This window comes from Eleutherodactylus coqui, chromosome 2 (genome assembly GCF_035609145.1).
Source record: "Eleutherodactylus coqui strain aEleCoq1 chromosome 2, aEleCoq1.hap1, whole genome shotgun sequence".
NCBI lineage: Eukaryota > Metazoa > Chordata > Amphibia > Anura > Eleutherodactylidae > Eleutherodactylus > Eleutherodactylus coqui.
The window spans coordinates 69,406,648-69,434,636 of NC_089838.1; the positions used below are offsets into that span (position 1 = coordinate 69,406,648).

At 41.7% G+C, this 27,989-nt stretch overlaps 2 protein-coding genes and 1 long non-coding RNA gene across 4 annotated transcripts in view; 1 reads left to right on the forward strand and 2 right to left on the reverse strand.

Annotated features, from left to right (window-relative positions):
• Window positions 1-263: 263 nt before the first annotated feature.
• Window positions 264-2,508, reverse strand: FOXI1 (forkhead box I1). The gene is made up of 2 exons (XM_066591096.1): window positions 1,859-2,508; window positions 264-1,414 (listed from the first exon to the last, which is right to left on the reverse strand). Exons 1-2 carry the CDS (start codon window positions 2,430-2,432, stop codon window positions 879-881), a joined length of 1,110 nt encoding a protein of 369 aa, XP_066447193.1. The 5' UTR covers window positions 2,433-2,508; the 3' UTR covers window positions 264-878.
• A 7,759-nt stretch (window positions 2,509-10,267) lies between these two features.
• LOC136611458 (uncharacterized) lies at window positions 10,268-27,955 on the forward strand. The gene is made up of 4 exons (XR_010790274.1): window positions 10,268-10,370; window positions 11,574-11,794; window positions 20,948-21,008; window positions 26,759-27,955. It is a non-coding gene; the product is annotated as an uncharacterized lncRNA (long non-coding RNA).
• The window catches only part of DOCK2 (dedicator of cytokinesis 2), a 677,690-nt gene continuing 672,444 nt past the window's right edge, over window positions 22,744-27,989 (reverse strand). For both annotated transcript variants that reach the window (XM_066591098.1, XM_066591097.1), the window contains exon 52: window positions 22,744-24,211. In XM_066591098.1, coding sequence (XP_066447195.1) covers window positions 24,137-24,211 — 75 coding nt within the window. In that variant the 3' untranslated portion in view covers window positions 22,744-24,136. The remainder of the gene's footprint in view (window positions 24,212-27,989) is intronic.

Here is a 27,989-nt window from a genome sequence, read left to right on the forward strand (position 1 = left end):
ATAGACAACAAGGGTTCTGACTGCGGAGGAATTTGGGATTGTCAGGTGTGGATTTAACTGACTTACACAACAGTCCAGTAACGTCATTTACATATGAAGATTGTTTTACCCTCTTGAGTCTGGATCGTACTTGTCCTCGTGGCAGTGGACGGAGTTGGCCGATTATTATGGTATAAACAGTTGTGGATGGTCCTCAGTTCCATGCAGTCACCTTATTACCACATTTATGTTGAATACTTGAATTAAGTCACAACATGCACAGATTTTCCTTATTTTATGTTATTTTTATTACAAAATAACCCATGTTTGCCCACACAGTGAAATCAGCATTAAGTCATAAACATACTGTAAAAAGTCCTGGAAGTCATACATGCGTCCCGTCACATTAGAAGAATTCCCAGTAGTAAACATTTATACATAATATTGATGCCTTATGATAAACCATATACATTTGAGTACTGTCTGGCAGTAGTATTCAGCAGGCTGGATAATATCCACGTACGGAACATTTTTTTTTTCTTTTTTGAAACTATAACATTTCTAACTGTAATGCACTAGGCAAATATTCAGCAATAAAAGGCAGTGTGTAATAACAAGGCAGTTTTCCAGTAGAGGAAACAGGTTTTATACAGTAGCTTCAAGACCTCTACCTTTTAAATTGGAAGGCACGTAATAGTGCAACAGGTAATAGGAGGGCGTGATGTGAAATGATTTACCATGTTCTACAAAAGATTTTTATATCTACCAGAACATATTCATACATTCCTATAAAACGCATCAAGCTGCAACATAATTTCTACAAGATACAGTGGTTCTGTTTAGTTGATGCACACTTTCTTATTACTACAGTACCATACAATATACTATATTATAGCTTTTTATACTTCTGTGCCTTCTCTGGGGTAGAGGGGGCTATTAGTACTGATACTGTTATAGAAATGGGTATTGAACTGATTTAACACTGAACTGCCATAGCCAAAAGGATTGGATGGCACAGTACTTGACCACTCTGACCCTCCGTGATTGGCTAAGTTTGAAAGTGGAGAATAGGAGTTAAAGCCAGTCATGTTCTGTCCCATTTTGTCAGATGCTTCATTATTGAGTCCAAGTGGCCTACTTACTGAGTTGGCACTATTGGCATAAGCAGTCATGCTAGAGAGGAAGTTGTTCAGGCATGGTGTGATTGCGGGTGGGGATAATCTTTTCTGGGATGATTCATCAGCTCCTGGTGAGGAGCTCTCCAACATGTCTTGATGTTCGCTGCTCTTTGGGCTGTTAGACAGTGGACTTCCCTCAGATTTCTCAGAAGATAGCTGCCCGTTGCTGTCGGACTTTCTCTTTCTCTTTCTACGGAAGTTTCCATTATCGAACATCTTTTCACAGTTTGGATCTAGGGTCCAGTAATTTCCTTTTCCTAGAAAGATATAATAGCTTCTTTAGTACTCTACACAAGTCACAGAGGTCGCAGAACTGGTTTATATCACAAGGATTTTAGACAAAAATCCATCTACGACATGGATCAGCCTAATATGCTATATTTTACTATATGGCTTAGCTTAATACACTAATAAAATCCTATATACAGCTACAGAGTATCAGGCTGAGGGGTAGAAAGAAAAACTGCAAAAATCTATATAGCATCATAGTCACTAAGGCTAAAAAGTTCACTATGCCTCTCTACTGATGTGACATCAAACTTCCTAGTCCTCTCTTTGAACTTGTGAAGCACTTTGCATAGTTCATTTTGCATGAATGAGATGTAACTTCTTATCTTAGGAAACATCTCATGTTACTCAAGTCAAAAAGCTACAATGTTTCCTCTCTAACAGTAAGTAAAAAGAAGTAGAATCTCACTTACCTGGATCATCTTCATCCCGAGGAACTTTTTTGAAGCAATCATTAAGAGACAAGTTGTGTCGGATTGAATTTTGCCACCCAGCTTTGCTTTTGTTGTAAAATGGAAAGTTGTCAGCAACATATTGGTAGATCTGGCTGAGAGTCAGTCTTTTATCTGGAGCCCCATGAATTGCCATAGCTATCAGTGCAGAATAGGAGTAAGGAGGTCTCACCAATTTCATGAGTTCTTCTTGGGAAGGAATTGGAAGCCAACCTAATTCAGATCCTCCTAAGCCATGCATGTTAGGCAAGAGCTGCCTTTGCATCCCATAGGACTGAGGCATGAAGTGGCTTGTGTTAGATCCTGGAAGGTATGGAGGTGGTGTGATTGATGGTCCATTCAGCCACAGGTAAGGATTTGCAGTTGTGCTGTAATCTCCAGTCTCAAAGTTTGAAGGTCGCTGAGGACTTGGCATTGTCTGTGGGTGGAAGATGCTATCGCAGTAGATGTTCATCTCTGGAGGTTCTTGTCCAATATTTGGAAATGGTGGCCCACACCGAGGTGGAGAATGTGTCTGTGGATCAAAAGCACTCATGATATGAAGTTAGAAGGTTAGAGAGCTAAATGCACCTGTGCTTGCTACTGTCTTGAGACAGGTGTATCACCTGTGCCCTGCCTCAGTCATACTTATACACCTGTCAGCAGCTAGCTTTTTGAATATGCTCCGCCCAGCCTTCACTGACTGGCTGGAGATGAAGTGATATCCCTTTTTTGGAATGCTGGCAGCCTATAAGCCCATTTGAAATTTATGAGTGTTTATCTTTTAAATGAATGGAAGATTTTTTTTTCTTAGTTCTCTAAAAAATTCACTTCATAGTAAACCTACTACAGGTAAATGTCCTGACATACAGAATGGGTATTTTGCAGAATGATAACAATATTGAAAAGTACAAAATACACTCCCACACTTCATGACTTCACCAGTAAAACTTTATAGAAGTCTGGATTGCAAAATATATGGGACAAAGGCTTCTTATTATACAACACACAGTGGATTTGATACATTGAATGTTACACCCGCATGCACCAAGATCCTCCTTGCAACTTGATCAGTGGTTTCATCAATGTCACACAAGCCATCTATGAAATGAGCCACTCACTGCAGGACATTTACTTCTCTTTATGGGCTTTGGATTTTGCTCTAAGTTTAATTAGCAAATAAAAAAGATAAGCATCAAAATCATCTTTACCCTTCATAATGTTTAGTTTCCTGCAAACAACAGTTTTTTTGCACAGAGCTGCACACTTCAAATTCTGAAGTTTTCCCCCTAAATACTTTTCTGCCAAAGTATTAACCACTTGTTACACTGAGGGCTTTATTTGTACAGCTCCTGCTATGTACACACTGGTTTTCACTGAGGCTATGCAGTACAAAGGGAAGTCAATGGCAGTACAATTGTTTTAGAGAATCAACCTGCTATTGGAGCGTACAAAGTATTTCCCATTTAGAAGTGACTGGTAGTTATAACAATCGCTAAAAATAATCACTTTTACATAATTTTAAGCAATGCAAATCTATGTAGCGGAAAAGAGAAAAGTCAAGGACTTCCATAGGAGTGTTGGATAATACTTATTTTTATACAGGTTATCTATGAGACACAATTCTCCAAAATAAATAATAAAATATCAATCTATATTTCCAAACACAGGTTTGAAATAAAGTCACCAACAATATAATCTCTGTGGGGGATGACAGATGCCTGCAGTCTGCTGTGAAAGGTACTAGACAGGTTGAATTCTATTTGTCAGACCCTATTGTTCCCCAGAATATAAGTCATGGCAGAGGTATCTGGCAGCCGCTCATCTCCTCACTCTTGTGGCTTGATTAATTGGCCAGTCCGGATTTAAAACCGTCACAAAGATCGATTTAAGACAATTTTGCGTAACATACTTTGTGATGGGAGATATGGCATATATTATTATGATATGAGAAATAATCTGGTTGGTCTAGATGTAAAAATATTTATAATTAGTGGTGGACCCTTTCTCGGGTCGAACTTGGCAAAAAAGTTTGGTTCGGCACAAACCCGATCCAAAGTTCTACCTGAAACAGGGCTCTACTGGTTCAGTTTGCTCAACACTAGTCCTGAACACTAGTGTATAACACTGTGTAAGAGCCCTGTATAACACTCTCAGAATATTATATAGGACTTGTATGGCTCTTAAACAGATTAAAGGGTTTTGGTGAACTTTCGCTTTGGTTTCAACTTTCAACTAATTCCGACTGAATGGAACTTTTTGCAAAAGTTTTGTCGAACTAACTGGACCAAACTTTTCAAAAGTTCGCTCATCACTCTTTATAATGTAAAAACATATATACACAAACCATCCAGCTCATATGAATTAGTGTATATTTACTGTTACATAATCTATCTATCTCTGTAGATATGTACTTACGATTCAGGTACTTTTAGGTGGCTCTGCTGTAGACGGCATAACATTGCTGTGACAAAGATTAGTTGTTGTTTTTGTTGTTGTTAATACCTTTTCTTTTACTAGATAAGTACAGAGATGCTTATGCATTGCTTCGTACCTCCTTTGATTCTGTTGGTAGTCTTGTTTGCAGCACACACACGATTCCTGAAGCTTATGTTAAGTAGATGCCTGGCTGGCTGGAGATGGTGGAGATGGTTTCTGCATTGAAGCCTCCACTTAAACACCTGCTGTTATTGGAATGCTTTAGACAAAAGGAGTGTGGACTTGACCTGTTGCAGTGATAATTCCTTACCTATTGTATGTACATGAGTAATGTGATGTCTCCACTGCTGTAACATGGTAATACAATCATTAAACTCACCAGCAATGCCTCTACATTGTAGCCCTGTGTGTATTATACCATATTATTCCTATGGGTCGTGAATATTGCAAACTGACATCACAAGTATTTCCAGAATATGTTCTGAATGGAAAGGATACAATGTTTTCAAGGTCTCTGAAAATCATTTTGCACTAAATTACATCAGGTCTACAAGTTTTTCACTGAATGTCTCTTTTCAGTCTAATTCCAATCTATGTAATTGAAAGCAAAATACAACAGTGATATTCTAATATGATTTAGTTCCAAATGAATAGTGGCTCATGGACTCCTTATGATTATATATTATGGAGTCATAGACTTAGGGAAACATACCTCCATATTATGCAATGTCAGGGAACATGATACCACTATATGAAAGAAAGGAACAGCATGCATTACAGATTGCAGTGGCCACAGTATTACAGATCTGCACAACACAGGTCTGATGGCCATGTGACTATAGTCTACAAATTATCATTACTAGCATTATCAGACTTGTTGGTAATGTGATTATTAGTACAGTAACAGCAGTAATAGTTAGAGTGTAGTCAAAGGGTTATACCACCAAAAACTATAGCGAGTCCACAATACAGGTGATAAATGATTGATAACTGGGGGCCTGACTGCTCAGAACCACAGGAAACATGAGAACGATGCACCCCGATTCCACTGAAATGTAGTGCGCATGTATGGGCACCACTCCATCCATTTCTATGAAAGTGACGGAGATAGCAGAGCGCTGTGTCCGGCTATCTGCATAGACAGTGAATAGCACAGTGGTCACACATGTACACCGCAGATCCATTCACCCAACAGACTCAGGGTACATGATTCTCATGATTCCTGGGGTCCCAGCAGTAAGACCCCCAGCAGTCAATCATCTATCCCTGCTCCTGTGGATAGATGATTAATGATTTTTGTAGGATAATTCCTTTAAACAATGTTGTTTAGATATTGCAGTGGCCCTAAATATATACTTGAAGTAATTAAATAATAGCCATACCATTTTACTACATGGGTATTTTGAACGGCTGAAGAAAGCCTGCTAACCAAAACAATCCACCTTCCATCCATATGTCCCTTAACACAATTTACTTGAATAGCCTATAAGATTGTTTTCTATTAAACTGACCATCGAGTTTCAGGACAAATTTCTGTCCAGAGACAGGAGGTGGTATATTACCTGCAGTTGTTCTTCTCTGCCACCCTTCTGATCCGCAGGTTTTCGGCCAGGCAGATGGCTGCAGCTATTTTCTAGCTACCTAACACACACTGTACACTGCTCTTTAGTTGGCTGGTGCTGATCACATTAGCAGCTCTGGTCAATCAGTGTGCAGGTATGGCGCATTGGTAGTCTAACACTACCAATGCACTGTGAGGATTAGGTTGTCTACAGATTGAGGTGGCCATCTTGCTTGGTCGAAAACAGGATCCAGCACCGGCGGATCGAAGGGACAGCAGAGAAGAAAAACTGCAGGTAATTTACTGCCCTCTCTGGTCCTACAATTTTGTCCCCAAACTGGAGGGTCACTTTAAGATCAAACATTTATGAGATGTACCTGCACTATTCAGTTAGTAAGTAGTGGAAGATCTGGGGATCACGGTAACTCTGTGCAAGAACTGCAGATGTTGGAGTTTGAATAAGAAAGGAAAAAAATATCTATTATTTTAAGCTCTCTCTTTTCTTCTCTTTCCTCTTGTATGCTATCACCTATGAGGTGGGGTTGGTTGGAATCATCATTTTTTTTACTTTCTCTGTTGTTTTGGAAACTTAATAAATAGGGATTAAGTAAAATGGTGGCACTAACAAGCTTTCTGTGAAAAACAATAGAAGGTGACATGCTACTAGCTTTACTTACAGGGAATATGTCAGCAGTTGCGAGATTCTCTCAGCACTCTCCATTGAGCTACTGCACAGATTTGATTAAGGCTGGCTGCACATGACCGGCTGCACAAGACCGACTCGGACTCTGCATCCCTGTGCCCGGACGGCATCCGCGCGTACCTATCTTTTCTTCTTCTTTTCTGTACAGTGCATGGTCTGCACGGTGAGCCGTTGGACATGCGCAGTACGTTTTTTTTTTTAAATTCCTGCTTCTCCCATGCCATCGCTAGGCGATGACATGGGTACCCGCGACCTTTCTGTAATGTCATTGCGAAAGGGCCGCGGGGTTGGACAGCTTCCATTGAGGAATCCGCACTAAAGTAGAGCATGCTGCGATTTTTCCTCCATGAGTGGAACATTGCAATTGATTTCCGCTTGTGGACAGGAAAAATGCTTTTCCATAGCATGCTATGGAAGGTATCAACTGCGGAATTTGGAGGCGGACGTCCGCTTCGGATTCCGCAATGCAAATCCGGCAGTGTGTAGCCGGCCTAATGCCTAATGTCCATGGGCGTATTTGATTTGCAGAATCCACACAGGTCACCCACACAGAAGATCCACAATTCAAAGTGTCCATAGGGAAGCATTGGCATCCGCAACTTAATTTAAGCATGCGGATTTGATTTGAAGACTGTTTGGAAAAAAAATCATAGCATGCTCCATTTCAGTGCAGATTCTGTGTGGACGGGCCCTATAGAAGTCAATGGGTGCAGACAAAGGTTAAAATCAATTAGGGTGGTGGGAAAAAAGCTGGAAGGTGGGGTTGCGTACATCCGCATGGAAAAACCTTTACATCCATGTTCTCCTGCAAATGGTTTCCGCAGGTCTCCCGCTGCAGAAATCCACATGCGGAATCAGATCTGCCTATGGACATGAGGTCTAACTATTGTAGCTGTCACCTGAACACTATGAGTGTCAATGAAATTTGTACAGCAGCTTAATGGAGAGTGCCAAGGGCACTTCAGAGAGAAGTCTCACCCTCATGATACCTGTGATAGCGGTGGCACAGGGCGTAGATCTTTATTTCTACAAGTTGGTGAAAAGACACATACAGATTTGTTGTAGAACCGCTCCCTGACCCCAACTTCACTGTATGTGAATGTGGTCCTTTGGTCAATGTTTAGATTTGTCTACTATAGACAAGTCACAAAGTCAGGGCTTCCATTATAAATGGCGGCCATGATGCATGTGGAAACATAGTCTTCTTTTAAACCATAAAAGGAGGTTTCATCAAAGTAAGATTGAGGCTAAACAAATTGAGTATTTGTTAATTTGATCACAATTTCCAAAAACTTTAGCCATTTTACCTGTGGAGACTATTAATACTAGGAAAGAGCGCCAACAAGCTATTTTGTCTTGGATATATACAGTAAATACAGGGTTGGGACAGTAAACTGAATCTGTGCTCTAGATGATGGAAAGCCTACAACTCTATTCAATGTGTAAATGTCTCCCCAGTGCTACATGTTCCATTGATGATTCTGCGTAGGCTAAAAAACAAAGCCAGCTCAGACCAGCATGCATCATAAAATGTTGTGCAAGAGGTTCAGCAAAAATGGGGTTTCTTCACTATGGCTGGGATGCCAGAATTCCGGTATCCAAAAGTCACCATTCTAGTGCATGTTGGCGGGGCTGGGCTTTAGGGTGCGGGGACGAGTATGGACCATCAAACTTACAATAATGTATGTCAGAGCCTGGTGTGGATCATATCGAAAACCTACTCTAGCTTGGAGCTGGCATAGTTTTTTATCTGGACCACTGAAGTACCATCAGATAGGCCAATGTATTACGAAGTTTAGGCCTCTTCATAGATTTGTAGCTCATAGCTGGGCACAGAGTTTATTTAGACCAGCATGCAAAAAGCTTGTCTAAATATCAATGTCTCCATTGTATTTATACCAGAAAATTGGTGCGAAATCATTGAAAAACCTAAAAATAAAGCAACTTTGATTTTTAACACATTTTATTTCAAGAACTTTTTTCTTTATTCTAGCTATTTTTAAATTATAAAATGCCTTCGACTGCAAAAGTAACAAACAGAGAAGTCCTGAATCGTATAAGACCCAATATATCACTGGAGGGGAAGATGACCGGACTCAGACTCACGTATTTTGGCCATGTAATGCCAGCAGAGTCGCTAGAAAAATCTATAATGCTTGGACAGATTAGTGGCAAAAGAAGACCTGGAGCCAAAGGACACGATGGCTGATACTGTCAGAGCGGATACTGGCATAGATATCACACAACTGAAAGAAGCAGTGCAAAACCGAAAACATGGAGGGTGCTCGCCTTTAGGGTTGACGAGGGTCATGAACGACTAAGCAACTAACAACAGCAACAACAAATAATAAAATTATTATTTTTTATGTAAATGTGCTGAAGGAAATAAGAATGAATTCAGCAGAAATATCAAGAATTATGCCATGGTCAAGTCATAGTTTTAGGCTTAATATAATACCCTTTTGAGCAATCAATGACCAAGAGAAGTGTATCTTAAATTGTTATATCCCCTTGTTAATAAAATTGTTTGCTTTTGATGTCATCAGTGGTGTATTAGGGTACATTCCTATGAGGACATGAATGTTTGGCATACACTAACCTCTCAACCGTAGACAGAACAGCAACAGACAGCAAGTTACCCAGGCCTTTCGTTTTCAATGGTAATACAGATTAATAGGAGACATATAATGGGATGAATCAAACTATTTGTATGACAAACTAGGTTGAGGGGCAGAATTGTGTTCATCTACCATGTAAGTTAAAGGGGTATTCTAAGACTTTTTCATCTTTTCTTTTGATGACGGACAGGTCATTAATAGATGATTGGCGAACACCCACCGCTCGGATCTCCATCGATCAGCTGACTCCGAGGCTGCTGTCGCTATGGTCAGTGCAGGAAGCAGAAAGTGCTGTCCATAGCACAGCAGCACAGGTTGGTATTGCAGGCGTAGCTCCCATTCAACTCAACAGGAGCCGCACCATCCTCTGTGGTCAGCATATTCCGCTTCCTGCATTGACCGCTGTGACTGAGGACTTCGAAGTCAACTGATCTACAGGGCTTCGAGCAGCAGGTGTCCACCGATCATCTACTGGTGATCTATCATCAGCTGGTATACCGCTTTAATTTTAAGTTTAATGGAATATAATACTATATATATATATATATATATATATATATATATATATATATATATGTGACTATGTCTCTCTTCATGAAACATAAGTCTTCATTTTGTACTTGATATGTATGAATAGATATACGATAAGAAGAGTATAAGGCCTTATTATAAAAGCTGTTTTGGCCATTGTGTCTCCACGGCGGCCATGTTTTTTAACCATGCCATGCATAGTAGAAAGACCTTCCACACATGATGTGATTCAACTCTAAGCCCTGTTTTCAGTAAATGTTCATGACTTGGAACTACAGGCGATAACTCCAGAAGTACTGTACACAGCACTGCTGTTTATTGTTTCACTAAGATTCTAGCGGTCGGGAGATTATAGTAAATAAACCAATAATAATATTGACTTACCGAATGTTTGGTAAAATTAGAAAACTGCGACAAATTGTTAATGATTTATTTGTGACAGCCTCTGGGAAAATCTTGGCCGCTAAACATTCTTATTGTGTTACCTTTTGGTCACAATTTAAGTCCTACCATGTAATGGAAACAAACACAGTCATATCACACGTCCGTCTCTATATACGGAAAACAGGCGCTGCTATCACAGGCGGTGGCGAGCTACCAAAAAGGTCCTGGCGAGAAGTGACTTCACATCCCTGGAAATAAGTAAGATTCTTCTACAATTTCCCACATACATCCATTTGTTTTGAAACAAAGTGACTTTCATAGTTTTTTGATAGATATTACTACAAAGTATGGAGGGCCAACCTGATGCAGAATGATATATGCGGATACCGGAAGCCTTTGTCCATATCATCCACCACCTTAGTGTGCTACAATATATACTTAGATTCATACATGTCTACAACATATTAACATTGATATTCATCCTCGTTGCTTCCTGTGCAAAATATAGTTGTCAGAATTGCTATAATATCCTCTACTGATACAATATGAAGTTGTTTCTGTTATTGTTAATGGCTCGATATATAGCAGTCATTGCTGGTGTTCATATATAATGTACTAGGGTAATAATATATTTGTATATTACCGAAAATCAGAATATTGTATAATGTTCAATGAGATCTTTAATTATAAAGCACTTTAATCAATTTTAATGCTAAAAAAAACAATGAATATTAGACCATTTTAGGTAATGTCTCGTTATAGACCAAATTAGTTGGGGTTTTATGTAGATCAGCTTTCTAAAAGGGCAAATGTAATGCTTGCTACCGTAATCGATTAAAATGTAGGGTGTTTCACTCTTTCAATGTAGCTCAGAAACAGCATGAAACATTTAGTTAGTCGTCTTCTTATGATATGGTTCAAAATGGCATATAATAATAATTTATTGGGCAATATGATATATTTGCTGTACATTATATATTACGCAGCATGATTTTACATATATATATATATATATATATATATATATATATATACAGATATGTGGTATAGATTTATATACCACTTGCTGGGAAACTAGTAGCAGCACCTCCAGAGTTTTTACAAAGGGTAACACTTTGAAATCTAATTATTAAGACTGGATATAGGAAATGAGGCACAAGGAATTAATTATAAAGCCGGGGAAATATCCTCAGCCATTTTCTAAAGACTACAATGGATTCTGCTTCATCACCCAATTATTTAGCATAGAAGATCACTGTCAATGTGAAATTAGGATACACCCTGCCAAGAGAAGGCTAGATCTTGCTTACTGTGAAGATGATAAGAATATAGGCCTGGGGTAACAGAGCCATCATTAATCCCATACTGTAGATCTGCATTCTCATTAAGCAATAGCTGCCTGTGCCGGGAGAGAATCTTTATTCCATGTATTACTGTTCATTAACCTCCACTTCTCCTCAGGTGCGCAGCTGTCACTTTATGGAACTATAAGAACAATGGGGAAAGAAGGATCTTGGGACTGAAAGTCTAAAAACGAAGCGTTTTTGGAATAAGCTGATTAGAGGTGCTGTATATAATAAGTGAACTCATCTAGTCTTACTGAATGCTCCCCATCTGAGCAGCACTGACAGCCTGCAGCATATTACACTGCATGCCACCCGCTGCACGTTCCTTGGATCAAGGTAAACTTTGGTCTTGTTTTGAGTAAATCTTGAGCATAACGCAATCCTGGCTTTGATGAGCAGTTTCAGAAGGTTTCTGCCAGTGGCAATGTGTACGTATTTACAGTAAAAATATATAAAATAGACATGACTCATCGCAGCAGCTCCCAGAAGTGTGACCTTCAGGATGAGCCCAGCTCAGCGCTCCCTGCATTCCCTGACACTTGTAGAGGACACAGTAGTACCAGCAAGGCAGATACATTTCTTAAAGGGCCAGCTCCTTATTTCACTATGTACCCTATAAGAACACGGTATATCAAGAGACAGCATACAGCGACTTCAGATATAAGGTCACTAATAGCATACATAAACAGTATAACACACAAAAGTTTGGAAAAGTGCACCGTCAAGTTTAATAGTCCTTTTTTCGGTTCTTTTCATACGATGATTAGGAATTCTGTATCAAATGTCATTAAAAGAAATGAAATAAAAGCTAAGCATTGATTTACTGAGCAAAACGTTCCTGAACTCTGGCTCAATTTATGGCACGAAAAAACTGGCGCTAATACCATGGGCCACATTTGTTATGCATTTCAGAGACTTTTTGGACAGTGCTCGAGAAGTGGGCTTAACAGGAAAATGGCATGGCTTGGAATGCAGACATGTGTGCCAAAATTTTACTGCCAACCAATAAGTTATGTAAACTTAGACATTTGCGCACTGCTATAGACTCCTATGAATGCGCAAATGTGCACAAAAATATGTGAGGTAACCCAATGCAAGCAATAGGTCCTATTGTCAGCAGTATGCACAAGCAAGCGTGAAAACGGACGAAAAATCACCCGCGTGAAAGATCCGTAACTCAATCTGCCAGCACCAGGCGATAAATAATAGACGTCATACAAGTCACTGCGCTATCCATGGCTGCTAGGCTCCCATTATCTACCATCTATTCGGATACTTCCCAGACATTAGTTCACTAGCCACCGCATTCGAAATCACAGTATTTTAACATCATTTTGATGGTGTGTAGAGTGTTTGACAGTGTTTTTAACGCACCCCATCATTGTGATGGGGGATGAGATGTGTTAGAAAGCGCTAAAACGTGCGGGAAAAAAAGAGCACACAACGCTCGAACATCACAGCATTGGAAATGCAGCGTTCGAGCGCAGGTCTATGATGCCGAATTGAGATTAATGGAGGCGTTGTTCCTAGAGATGAGCGAGCATACTCGCTAAGGACAATTACTCGATCGAGCATTGTCCTTAGCAAGTACCTGCCCACTAGGAAGAAAAGGTTTGGCTGCCAACGCGGGTGAGAGGTGAGTTGCGGCAGTGAGCAGAGGGGAGCGGGGGGAGAGAGATCTCCCCTCCGTTCCTTCCCGTTCTCCCCCGCCGCTCCCTGCCTGCTGCCGGCAGCCGAATCTTTTCTTCCGAGCGGGCAGGTACTCGCTAAGGACAATGCTCGATCGAGTAATTGTCCTTAGTGAGTGTGCTCGCTCATCTCTAGTTGTTCCACAAATAGAGCAGTGTTGCGGTAAAAAGCAGGCTGTGTGAGAGCGACCTAACTGTTAGTCCAGCTTCACACGGGCATAAGCGTATTTATGCACACATTGCATTGAGTATTTGCACAATGGGCATTGCATTTTTTCCATGCATGTGTGCGTATTTTACTGTACTTTTTGCGCTCGGATGCCCTATTTATGGTTTAATATGTGCTTTTTTTCTGTGCAATATGCATGAAAACAGAACATCTTGCGTATTTTTCTGCGTGAACAAAATGCGCGCACAGAATAGGCTCCTGTGAACAAACCTATTGAAATCAATGGGTTCAATTCACTGCATATTGTGCACAAATTTCCAACAAGTAATAAGCAGTGCAAATGCTCTTGTGTGAATAAGCCCTAAGGCTGGATTCAGATAAGCGTCTTCAAATACATCTGTAATGTAGATCCGTGTGACAGGCGTGTTACAGATGACATGAGAACCGTAGGTCATCAGTATTTGCCTCTGTATTGTATGTATTTTCTACTCAGCAAATTCAAATCTGTATTTTCCCATTAGGAAAGAAGGCAGAAACACAAAAAAAAGTCATGCCACATTTAAAAAAATGGCTGTGAAAACCACGGCCATGTGAATAGATACATGGAGTTATATTAGCTCCATATTACATCCCCAAAACACGGACCAAATACGGAACTAACATACGCCCATTTGATAGCGGCCTTAGACTGTAGCAGTAAATCTGTCCCGTTCTTTACGTCCTTTGTGTAAAACCCCTGCTGTTCAGAGACCCCAACCCCCCAATGAGATCATCTCATCATTGTCTCTCAGGGTCGTTTTTCCTGGATTTCACCTGAAAGTTTTTCGACAATTAAAAATCCGTAGCAATGTCCCTTGACTGGTGTGCGCGCCAATTATAGTACCGCTATCCTCCTGCGACAAAGAGACCCTGAGAATCCTTTAGTGACCGATGTGCAAATACAACCATAGTACCCTCTATACCTGCACCAATGCTTGGAAGCTGAATGGTGGCATGGATACCTAAGATAACCTGACTATGACTAATATTTAAGCGTAATGGATATCCATCATTGCCATAATACTGACTGTGTTTGTAGACCTGATAATCCTTGTAGGGTCTGTCCACATGGGGCAGAAATGCTGAGGATTTTCCACAGTGGAATTACCATTTTATAGTACCAGCAATGTGCTTGAGAGTCCATGAAATCTCATCCACACGTTGCTGGAAAAATTTGCACAAAAATCTTCATCCTGTCAATGTACGCTGTGGACTGCCAGCGCGGATTTCACTTTTGCAACGCAAAGGATTAATGTGCTGCAAATCTGCAGGATTTCGGAACTGAAATCCCAAAAGGAAAAGTCATGATTTATGGCTGCACATGGGTGCAGTTGTGTGAATATTTCCATGTGTAAGGGCTTGGACAGACGAGTGTATGCGCAAATACACCCCTGGCAACAAAGCATATTTGCGTATGAACAAGGTTTGAAGAGGACAGTAATCAGGCTGTTACGTACATGTCAGCGCATCGTACTGCAATTTTTGCGCCTGCAACGCCAGCTCACACGCGCATGACACTCTCTTTTTATGGAATTGAATGGCTATTTTAGGGCTCCTGCCGACAAGTGTAGGCGTGTATACACTCGCAAGACTGTGACGCGATTGTGCTGTGAATGGAGCGGTATCACCTGCTTTTGCACACATTGTATTGTACTTTTCTACACTGCCAGGCCTGTTTGCATCGGTTCGGGACACACCTGATTGAACCAGGTGGACAGCCTAACTAGTCCCTGTTCTTGTCGATTAACACCGCAAAACAGTGCAGTTCAGTTTGCGAGTCCATAAACCTCTATGGTGCTTTGTGTGCGCAAAAATAGAGCATATCGCATATATTTTTGCACAAGCAAAATTATAGTGCAAAAACACTGAATGTCAGGGAACCCGTTGATATCAATGGGCTCTACTCTCTGCGGTTTGCATAAGCCTCTTTGCGTGCACAAAAAATTTGCGTAAAATCACCCATCTGCAGGAACCCTAAAGCCAAATATAGGCCAGCTCTCTTCTTTTCCATGCATTGTCCCATGGGCTTATGAGCAACTATGTTCACCGCTATAGAGCATAGTTGCCTATATACAAATTTTTTTCCCCTTCTTGGGCCATTTAAACTCAACAGTCGTGCCCAAGTATTAACTACGTGCAGTTAGAGGAAGTCCTATCTTTTCTCAGGCGTAGTATTCATGCCCATTTGAAGAGCTAGTGAAAACGAACCCATTGGAATCAACAGGTTCACTTCACCATGTTTGCAGACGTGAGTTTCACGGCCGGAAAATTGTGCGCACACATGTGCATCTGTTTAAGCGCTAAGATGCACACATGTAATACGCAGAGAATAGAACCTATTGATGTTAATGGGTTCATTCACATTTCTGTATTTTTAACATAACATAAAATTTTTAGCAAAAAAAAAGCAACATGCTCTACATTTCTGCGCATTTGTGCATCAATGGTCCCCATACAAGTCAATTGTGGGTGCGCACATGTGCGTGCAATATGCAAGGAGATACATAATATGCTGCGTAATACCCCAGGAAAAAGAACACACCGGAACTAATTAGCCCTTTCAAGCAGTGTGCCTTGATTGCCTTGTAGAAATGAACATGCCCGGTGCCAGTGTTTGCAGATTTTGCGCATACATGTACGTACATATGTGTGCATTTGTGCACTTCCTTTGGACCTCTATGGACCTCTTTAGTGCACAAATGATAAAGCAGGTACTATTTTTTTGAACCTGTGGAAACCGTGCGCTCAAAAAAAAAAAGGAATGAAAATAAACAGATTGAAATCAATTGGTTCTATTCTCTGCGTTTTGCGTCCGTGATTTTTCCGCACGCACAAACGTGCTAAAATATGCTCATCTGAAGGAGCCCTAACAGCAGTTCTCTGATCAATACTTTCCTAGTATCTCCCTTTGTGAACAGAGTCCTGAAGTCATAAAGTAGGAAGTCATAAGGAATTGATACGTACAGTATACATTGGTGGTAAATAAACAACATATCTTAATGTATACAAGTTATTGAGATATTCACTAGTTTTGCACCTTTTTGTTGCACTTTGTTGTACACTTCTGTAATAATAAACCAGAACCTACAATGAAATGAAGTGTAATTTCACAATGAAGCACGTTGTAAAGTTGGTAACTATCTCCCTCTAGTGTCTTCTCTCCACAAGATCAATGCACTGAATTATAGAATGTATGTAGATTGTATGCGACCATATCAAAGCCAACCATGTACATTATATGTCATATTATATACTGTATGACAGCTAATCACAGCGGGACGGATCTATAAAAGTAAGGAAAAGTGTAATCGCTGTCTAGTCTGAAGTGGCAGAAAGAGGGGCCAGCTGTAATCTTACGGCTTCTTCGGGATTATCACTGTCTCATACTGCCTTATAGTTTTGCTACAATGTTACTCTTTTTGCTTTGACTTGTAAATTAGCAGTTAAATATTGTTTTAGCATTGGTATTCTTTGCAGCACTATTTGGATACAAGTGTCCTTCGCTTCTCTCGGAGAGCTGCAGCAGGAAGGACAACTTTGAATCATTTGCTGCATTTTAATAATCAGCAAACACAGATTTGCAGATACACATAAGTCCTTTTAATTAGTGTTCCAGTACAGCGTTCTGGCCACAATTCCTGCCAATGAAGTCCATTAATAGCAACAGACACAACAAGATGAATCATAGGAAGTGTGTGGACGGGGGTGCTTATGCTTGCTGCTGTTTTGTGATGCCCATAGACGTTTATAGAGAGGGGAGGGGTAAAAGTAAGTGCAGGAGAGAGACAGAGGCCAGCAGACTTTATACCTGCTGCTGCAGCTACCCAGTTTCTCCAAAAATAAGACCTACCCTAATAGTAAGCCTAAGGGCTCTTTCCCAAAAGCGCATATCGCCCAGCGTTTTTCACAGCTGGCCGATATGCGCTGTGATCTGATGCATTGGATTCCAGATGTGAGACGTAAAAACGCCCAGCCAAGCCAATATAGTGCCGGGCCCCAAAACATATTCTTGGAATTATGTTTGGGGCCGGAATACGTCGCCCGCTGCATGGCTGTGTGGCTGCTAAACTCCGTCCTGTTCTCTCCCCCCCCCCCCCCCACTCCCCGTGCAGGCTCACCTCTTTTCCTCCCCGCTCATTCTGTGCAAGGGGAGAGGGCGGGACGCGAGGGGGGTTTGAGTGTGGAGCCAAGCGCCAGTCCGCCCCACATCCTCCAATAGATGCTATGGGCAAGGGGCGGGGAGGGGGCCCTTGTCCATAGCCATCAATTGGAGGAGGCAGGTCGGCATACCAGGTCGGTTCACCAGTTTTTTTGCCCCCAACGTTGCGCACATCGGCTGGCCATGAAAACGCCGGCCCATATGCGCTCGTGGGAATAAAGCATTATTCTTATTTTTCAGGGAGGCCTGAAATATAAGCCCTAACCTGAAAATAAGTCCTAGCAGCATTACATAAAACAAAAGGCAACATATTACCTAGCAGGCTCGGTCCATGTCCTTCCCGCTGCTCTCTGCAGCTCCAGCAGGCTTCCTGCAGCCCTTGGACACCCACAGAAGTTGGCTTACTGGTTACGGAATTCATAAATCCTGCCTCCAGGAAGCGATGGCTTTGATTGGTTCTTGAGCGCTGCTCAGCCAATCAATGCAGCGCTCGATAAACAAATGTGATGGCTGTTATTGGTTCATCCAGTGCTGCATTGATTAGCTGAGCAGCGCTCGAGAACCCATCGGAGCCATCGCTTCTTGGAGGCGGGATTTATGAATCTCATAACCAGGAAGCCATCTTCTGTGAGTGGCCAAGGACTGCAGGAAGCTTGCTGGAGCTCCGGGGAGCAACGGGAGGGACACGGACCGATACTGCTGCTAATAGTGCTTTCTATATCACAGAAGGGGAAATATAAAAATACAAAAACAATCACAGAAAACGGCCATTACTTACTGACTAAGGAGGGCATATAGATGCATCCTCTCACCATGCAGGCAGCACACTACCAATTAAGGGAGCTAATTAAACACCTATGAGGGACACCGATGAGACAGCCACTCACACAGCCTCTTAATATAAAGGTGCAATTTATATTTTTATATTTCCCCTTCTGTGATGCATTTATATTAGTGTAGGGACCCACTACATGCAAGGAACCGTGACGTAGTTAGTGAGCTGATGTATCTTGGCCAAAATCCAACCAATTCCTTGCATTTATTATCTATCATTCACATGCAGTGTGGTTTTAAGACTCCAGGGGGAGCTCAGTGGGGCAGTACCAATGTGGTTCACTGTTTGAAGTGCAGGGCAATCTGCCGAACTATTATGGCACCATTAATAGGTTGCTGGTCTGCATGGTGCACTACATGTATCAGAAGGTCTGCCACTCTGTATCCACTCTGAGAGGGATTATACACCAAGCAGCTATCCTCTCTATATTAAGAGGCTGTGTGAGTGGCTGTCTCATCGGTGTCCCTCACAGGTGTAATTAGCTCCCTCAATTGGTAGTGTGCTGCCTGCATGATGAGAGGATGCAGCTATCTGCCCTCCTTAGTCAGTAAGTATATGGCCATTTTCTGTGATTGTTAATAGTGATTTCTGTATAACAGATCCTAAAATTGCATCTACACTTTTCAGTACTGCTGTATAATTTCCTCCTAGCTGCCTCTAGATATGAGAGTGTGCTAAAGAGAGATAAAAAGATGATATTCTGATGTATGTGTATGAAGCCATCATAGTAGCTAGTCTGCACCCACCAACTCAGGGAAGAATGAGAATTATAGATACAGGATGCAGAGGGGCAAACTGGTAGAAAATGCAGGATACAAGTCATGTAATGGCCAGAAATAGTGTAATTTCTCATATATACACAGTAGAGTATTCTAAAAACGTACTTGAAAATGTGGGCATGCTTTAAGGAACTTAGGGGAGGATTTGCTGATGCTCTCTAATATTTAGACAGCACAAACTTAGAAACTGCCGTCAGAAGATAAGCTAACTATCACTGAAATGCAGGCTGTGTGAGAGTTTTTAGACACATCTGTCTAATGGTATATCAACTCTTGGTTGGCTTACTGACCATCACTTTAGTCATTATACATCTCAACAAAGCCATTCCCCCTTTTTAGACACTTTTGAAAAAGTGTTGACTGTTCTTTTTGTTTCTTTCATTGATACATTTGTCTAAATGATTTACACCAAAATGATGGTGTAATTTCCACTAGAAATCTGCTGCAACAATACTAGTAACCCCTCCAATATTGCCCCCTGTGGTACCCCACTAGTAACTCCTCCAATACTGCCCCCCTGTGGTACCCTACTAGTAACTCCTCCAATACTGCCCCCTGTGGTACCCCACTAGCAATCCCTCCAATACTGCCCCCTGTGGTACTCCACTAGTAACCCCTCCAATACTGCCCCCTGTGGTACCCCACTAGTAACCCCTCCAATACTGCCCCCTGTGGTGCCCCCCTAGTAACCCCTCCAATACTGCCCCCTGTTGTACCCCACTAGTAACCCCTCCAATACTGCCCCCTGTGGTACCCCCCTAGTAACCCCTCCAATGCTGCCCCCTGTGGTACCCCACTAGTAACTCCTCCAATACTGCCCCCTGTAGTACCCCACTAGTAACTCCTCCAATACTGCCCCCTGTAGTACCCCACTGGTAACCCCTCCAATACTGCCCCCCTGTAGTACCCCACTAGTAACTCCTCCAATACTGCCCCCTGTGGTACCCCACTAGCAACCCCTCCAATATTGCCCCCTGTGGTACCCCACTAGTAACCCCTCCAATACTGCCCCCTGTGGTACCCCACTAGTAACCCCTTCAATACTGCCCCCTGTGGTACCCCACTAGTAACTCCTCCAATACTGCCCCCTGTGGTGCCACGCTAGTAACTCCTCCAATACTGCCCCCTGTAGTTCCCCCCTGGTAACCCCTCCAATACTGCCCCCTGTGGTACCCACTAATAACTCCTCCAATACTGCCCCCTGTAGTACCCCACTAGTAACTCCTCCAATACTGCCCCCTGTGGTACCCCACTAGCAACCCCTCCAATACTGCCCCCTGTGGTACCCCACTAGTAACCCCTCCAATACTGCCCCCTGTGGTACCCCACTAGTAACTCCTCCAATACTGCCACCTGTGGTTCCCCACTAGTAACCCCTTCAATACTGCCCCCTGTGGTACCCCACTAGTAACCCCTCCAATACTGCACCCTGCGGAACAGCCCTAGTAACGGTGACCCAATCAGAGTATATACCATTTATAACCACCCTCTGGATTCTCTCACTGACCATTTACTTACCCACTTACATACATTCTCACCCAGACCAAGCATTCTCATTTTATATGCCACCCTTTTATTCTGCACAGTATCAAATGCTTTGTAGAAGTCCAGATACACAAGATCCAGTGACTCTCCCCAATCCAGTCCAGAACTTAGGAGAGTCATCTTCATAGATAGATGATAAAGGTTTTGTTTTCACAGTGCTCATGGTGTGGTAAAAATGACATGTTAACATTAGGGTCAGTACCGTTATGGCGATACAATATTTATACAGTTATTTTTTATACTGTAGTACCTGACTTTTATTTTTCTGTCCATAGGGCCGTGTAAAGACTTGTTATCTGTGGAGCAAGCTGTAGTTTCTATACGTAAGATTTTGGAGTACGTATGTCATTTTGATCACTTTTTATTGGAGATTGGGTGCAATTTTTTTCTGATGGCATTCACCATGCAGGCTAAATAATGTCATACTTTAATAGATCTGACATTTATAGACAATACCAATTATGTAATTTTTATGGTGTTTTTTATCTTGCACTTTTTAACATTTTGTTTTATGTAGTTAAAAAAAATCAAGCTTATTTTTCCTTTTTTAAGTCCCTACAGGGGGACCAGTGGTCCTATATTGCAGTATACTATACTCTTTCCAGCAACCTATTAAACTCTGCAACAGGACAGGCTTAATAGGCTAAAATCCATGGCAAGCCTGGAAGCCTTAGGCTGCTACAAAGGCTGAATGTCACCATGTGATCTCGTCAAAAGGGGGACAATCGGAGGACACAGAAGGAGCCGACTTGTGGCATCTAAGGGGTTGACAGCCTAGATCAGAGTTATCTCAGATCCCAGTCACTGTGGCCAGATATCAGCTGTACTCTTACAGATGACACCCACCTCATATACTCCTGGAATAGCTGAGTGAGGTGGTGAGTACTCCTTCAAGGGAAGTCTTCAAACATAGACTGGACAGACATCTGTCAGGGATGATTTAGTGATCCTGCACTGAGCAGGGGTTCCAACTCTACCATTCTATGATCTGTTGTGTCCTCAGCTCTAGAGCTTGCTCCATACTAACCCCAAGCAATAATTAACGCTGGTTAAAATTATATGAACACGTTTTCTGTCCTAGACCACACAGATGGAACTACTAAGGCCCCCTGCACACAACCGGGTTTGAATTGCAGGATCCGCGGCATTACACACAAATTTAAACCAATGGAGCATCCGCATGTCCGCTCACACAAGCGGACAGCGACCGTGATTTTCCGCTTGCGTGAAAAAAAATCGCAGCATGCTCCATTTTTGCGTGGATTCCACGCGTACGGCTTTATTACAGTCAATGAAAGCCATCTGAACTATGGCTCTTCCTAGCAATAATGCAAGGAAAGCAGGAGTTGTAAAAGCAATCTGTACTGCACATGCGGACGGCGAGCCGTGCGGACCATCCGCACTACAGATGACGCACGGACGCCAGCAGGGCACAGGGTCGAACGGCTTCCCGCATGCAGAATATGACCGGTTTGTGTGCAGGCGGCCTAACCCATAATCCATCACAAAACTATGAGGAATGCTGAGTGTCAACCTCTAATTCACCTACATGTTACTGCCGTACTGCGGCTCTGCAGTCGGTGCATTGGCAGTAGCAAGCTTTCAACCTCAAGCATAGCGCTGGAACACATAAAAAGAGCACGTGAACATTGTTCTACATTTAAATGTTTAAATACTTTTCCAGGCCCTTCCTGCTCCGTTTCCAAGCTTTGTGCTTATGCATTTTTCATAATTTGCATAGCTGGTGGTTCCAAAAATGATGGCTAAGCAGAACTTTACAGTATTTAACATGAAATAGAGATTACACTAATTTTGAATGCATTTCATTATGTTCTACATATTATATGGAAAGAGAGAACCTTTATTGACCTATGAATGAGGCTTTTATGTCTTTTCGATGCAAATTAGACATATAATATAGTGAAGTAAGGTCACAACACCGCTCATTTCCCCAAGTATGGGCTTAATTGCTTACATTATTATGCTATTGGTGTAAGTCCTAGAGAACAACTTTCTAAGAAACAATCGAATATTCCTCTAACGCTAGGAAGAGGTAGACATAAGGTAAATGCAAGGACTTTATTGTTAAAACAGCAGGTACAATGTTTAGTCCTAAAACATTTGGGCTGTGCGTAAAAACATATAAAAAGATACAAAATGATCGTAAAAATATAAAACGTCTTAGCTACAAGAATCCACATTATACTGACTGTATATGACTGAACATTCAAACTATTTTTTACAGAAAATTGCAATTTAATGTTTCATTTTCCACCTAAATGTATTTTACCAAATAACCTGATTAATATGGCAGAATAAGCCATACAGCCCCTTAGGCCAGATTAACACATTTCAGACTGGTACTAATACTTTTGCTGTCATTAGGATCTACTCCTGGTTTGTCGAAGAAAAGCCTGCCCCAAACTTCAGCACTCTGAGTGACCCTTAAATGGACACTAACTCTTCAAGCAACGTATATGATAGCCATTTACTTTCTTCACCTAAAAAAAGGTTTTTGTGCTGAAAAATCACTGTAAAGTGCTGCCTTGTTTCCCCCTGCATTGCCGTCTACAATCTGCTTTCACATGATTGATAGGGGACACTAAGACTGCAAAATTGGGGATAGGTTATTCAACTGTATGCACATAGGAGGGGATGGAGAGACAATCACACACAGATGTGAATGCTGCAGCTAATGCTGAGATATCTGCTGCTATTATATCCATGCACACTACTAAGTCTTGTTGTACATGATGAGGTTACATCTGTGTGTGTAACAGACAGTAAGAGACCAGAATCCCTGCAGTTGTCTGTGTACAGTCTATAGAGCACAGCACACATAGCACAGCAGTAGCTCCCCCACCAGTCATGAGAGGATGGAGAATCAGATATACACCCTGCAGAGGGGAAAATGGGGGAAAATACAGGATACAAGTCATATAATGGCCACAAAGATTGGTATTCCTCATGTATATACACGCAGGTATTCTGAAAAGTTAGGTACGCTTTAACACCCCACCCCCATGGACTTCGAATACTAGTGTCTAGAGATGGCTCACTGACGTCTGTGGAGGAGTTTTGTGTGAGCGCCCTATGCAGAGAGAGGAAGGAGGCAAGCTGTATTACTTAAGCACTGTGAGGGAGCTTTGTTATAGCAGTATTTCCAAAATCATTCCGTCCAAAAATGGTGGGAATGTAGTCATTACGTGTTCAGCTTTAAATAGGAAATAGCTGTGTAACTGTTACTGTTCATTCAGAAAACAATAGCATTATTGAGTCTTTTGCCACAGACTGGGGCAAAAATCCTAAGAAAGTCATTCTGATATACCATGGTCCTCTCTCTAATGTGCTACAACTATTGTTTTTACAAAGTAATTTTATTCTTTATAGATGAGTAAGTAAAGGTGATATCAAAAGGAAACTTGATCCACACTTAAATAACATTGTGATCCTGAGAAATATGGTCACAGGTTGATCGACAAGGTTTCGTTTTGTGGGTCCGTGGTCTGCTTTCCATCATCGCTGACTTTAGAGGAGCGCTGCAAAAAAAAAGAAAAAAAACATAAATAGAAGATTAAAAATTTATAAATTGCTATACTGTAAAATACACTCATTGACAAAAAATACAGCACCAAGGAGTTGTTGTTTCACTACAAAACCCAGCATGCAGTTACATCTCAGGCAGGTATGGAAATGATTAGACCTGTGATGTGATTAGATGAACCGTCTTGTCACCCGAGTCCCTAAAAGAGGTTCCACCTATAAAAAGGCTCTCAGGGGATACTTGTGTGTAGTGACCTCTTTATCCGCTTGTGTAGGCCTTGTTGACCACTAAACGCCTCTATGACACAAGAGGTGTCTAGTGGTCTACAAGAGATTGTGCTCAGTTAGCAGAGTTTGGGAGGGCACATTATTGGAATGTGAGAAGCTGGATGGTCAAAAGGATGAATTGCCCGCAAGCTTCCGTGGCCTGCCTGCCTAGCAGATTTATTACCGATCGAGCATTTATGGGGTCAACCGAGACACGAATGTTGGCAGCCTACAAATGTGCAGGATCTAGAGACCCTGTCAACATCTGTGGTCAAATGTTTCACAGAATAACATACGGAGCCTCCATGCCTACCTGTATCCCATCATGTCCCCAGGCAAGAGGTGGCATAACAGGGTACTCACTGCAGCCTCCTTTGTTATGATAACTTTCTGTGCCAGTTTATTTAGACTTTTAACTACTTTATAATACTTTTGCTGTGTTCAGATAAGGTAACATTTTTTTTTTTCTTAATGTCTTAAGATAAGATTATTTGTTGCAGAAAGTTATCACAATCAAGGTAAACGTTGCTGCATCTGTAGATCATCATTACATTCACACTATAAAGGTAGTTCCCACGAGCTTGTGCGTGTGCGTACATAGATGCGTATATAAGTGCGCACCAACGTACGTGCACAAACACGCGTGAATGCAGGTCCGTGTATTGCCTTCAATGGAGCTGCGGCTGCTGCCGGCGGCTCCATTGAAGACAATGGTCTGCCTGTACCCCTGAATTGTTTTTCAGGGAAGAACTTTACATATAAGCCCTTCCCTGAAAAACAAGAATTTTGGTGTAAAAAAAAAACCTTACCTGTCCGCCACTGATGTATCCCCGCGAGGAAAAAGAATTCCCTGCTGCACCTGCCACATTTGTGACAGATGCAGCAAAGGAATTCTTCATCCCGGCGGGGAATAAAGAATTCCCTATCACAGCTTTCACAGATGACAGCTGCGGTAGGGGATCCAGCTGCCGGAACCCGGTAATTGTTTTTCAGGAAAGGGCTTTAAATATAAGTTCTTTTCTTAAAAACAAGGAAAAGTGGTGTTAAAAATAAAAAAATCATACTCACCTTCCTTCAGCTGCCAGGGCTCAGCCACGTCCTCCCGACACTGTCCCCGGCTTTTCAAAGCAGTTCTTTCAGCAGGCGGGGATTTTAAATCCCTGCCTGCTGAAAGAGCTGCTTCTGATTGGCTGAGGGTCTCAGCCAATCACAGACAGCTACTTCTGATTGGCTACTTCAGATCAGCGCAGGACGCACCCGCATTGTGATTTAAGAGACTGAGCGGTCTAATTAGTCTCTGGTGTTATCGACTTTCCAGAGAAATTGCGCAATTAATTACACAATTTTGTGGGGATCATGTGCACATTTGCCCACCCCCATAGACTCCTATGATGCCTTAGGTGCGTAAATGCACAGAAATATAGGGCATGTGTGCATTAACCCATTGGAAACTATTCCCTGCGTAAAACTTGCACGCACAAACATGCTCGTGTCTAGCCGCCCTAAGAGGAGCAAGTAAAAGTGCCTTTACACGGGACGACTATATGAGCACTTGACAGTATCCCAATGACTATTCCTCCTGTGCTGTCACATAAAAGCGATATCCACTACTGAATGCAGGTGAAGCGCGCCGGAGATCTCTTGCAGCCACTGCCTCCATTCACTGCAAACAGACAGTCAAAAACGAACAATTCTGGTTTACACTGAGAAGTTACTTGCTAGTTGCTTTATTCCAGTGAGATAAGACAACGCAATTCGCGACTACTGAGCGATTTCTCGCCCAATGCCCTGTTGATGGCTATCCCTAAAGACTGCTGTTTCAAGCAAGTAGTTGGGCAATAATCGCTCCATGTAAAGATACTTAAAGGAGTTCAGTGACTCTAATTGTAAATTACTTGATCCCAAAACAATTACCATTTATGGAGAACTAATAGAGAACTCAGAAAAATGCAAAAGTTCAGGGACTGAAGAGGTAGAGTTAGATGGCAGCGCCCTGTATGTACCTAGAAAAGGGGTTTAACTGCAATTAACAACCGTAATAAAACAATTACTAATTTCATGACAGAAATTGAAGGTTTAAATAGTGAATTTTCCAATTAGAGTAAAGTGTTCTTTGATTTCAGCTACTCAAGACAAAGTTGGCAGAAGTGTCAAAGGACTAAATGTATACATTTATTGTATCTGTCTGTTATGGTTAAACCGAAAACAAAATGAAGAATAACTCATAGTCCGTATGATAAAAGAAATAAAATATTCTGCTTCCTTGTATTTTCCAGATATTAGAAGACTGAAGGGTCACGAATGTCTTTTGTGGTACAACACTGACATCTAGTGGACATTCCTGATACAGCAATTCCTCCTTAATTTACTCTCAGTCCAGGCTCACACGAGCGTATTTGAATTGTGTTTTACGCGCACAATGTATGCAGTACATCGCGGCAATTCAAATACATAGATTTTTGCTATTTCACTCACACTTGCATGCAATCATATATTATACATATTCATGTATAATACGCATAAATATTAATGTAGAATACGTGTGTAAAAATGACCGCAGCGTGTTCTATTTTACCGTGTATTACATGTGTTAGAGTCCTATTCTTCTCTATGGGTGCATACAAAATGCTGTACGTATGCAATCACATTGCTTATTTGCGGCATCTATACGCACTGTTGCGTCAGAGCAGGAGATTTTTTTTTTAAAATACCGGGCCAGTTCATATTCGCATGACTCGTTCATAATATAATACATTGTGTTGAGTCGCAGGCAAAAAAAACCGCATACGCCCGTGTGAAGCTCCGCCTACGGTTGCTCCCGGGCCCAGGAGCCTTAGGGGGCCCATAAGGCCTCTCCTCTCCATATAGGGAGCCCAGTACTATAAATAAAGCATTATAGTTGGGGGCCCTGTTACAGGTTTTGATGTGGGGCCCAGGAGCTTCAAGTTACATCTCTGTTCCCAGTCACTTAGCTATTATGTACCCTTCCAGTTCTGAACTATGCTGGACATGAGCTCTGGAGAAAGGAACTTTGAGACATCCATTTTAGGACTCCTTTTTCCTTTTAGATTCACTTGCTCAATAATCCTGTAAGCTAGCGCCTCTGAGCTGAGCAGCTCCCTTGCATTATTATATATTGGAGTAGCTGATCTTTTTGTATCAGTTGTTATAGCATCTGCAAAATACTGGAAGGGTTTAGAAGCCCCTTCCTTCTCTAAACGTATCCGCTGGGTTACAGTAACAACAATTGTAGAATGGAGAGATCCTTGGTGAAGAAATGCTTCTCTCGGTCTACCTTGTGAAATACCTTTATTATTTGCCACTTTCTTTGTAACCTATTGGCAGGTCTTTAATAGTTTTGCTATTCTTCCACTGCTTCCATTTCTGTGCATGATATATTCTGTCTACCTGCAGTCTCAGCTGTGTGGATTCATGTTATTCCATCCAGTGTTGTACATGATGAAAATGCTCCATAAAAGTCTTTTTTTGTAAAATAAAATATATATA

What these genes read in the sequence shown, in the direction of transcription:
- FOXI1 (XM_066591096.1), bottom strand. Translation starts at nt 2,432, where the DNA reads ATGAGTGCTTTTGATCCACAGACACATTCTCCACCTCGGTGTGGGCCA. An exon ending in TCGGGATGAAGATGATCCAG is followed by an intron (nt 1,415 to 1,858) that starts GTAAGTGAGATT and finishes ATATCTTTCTAG; the next exon opens with GAAAAGGAAATTACTGGACC.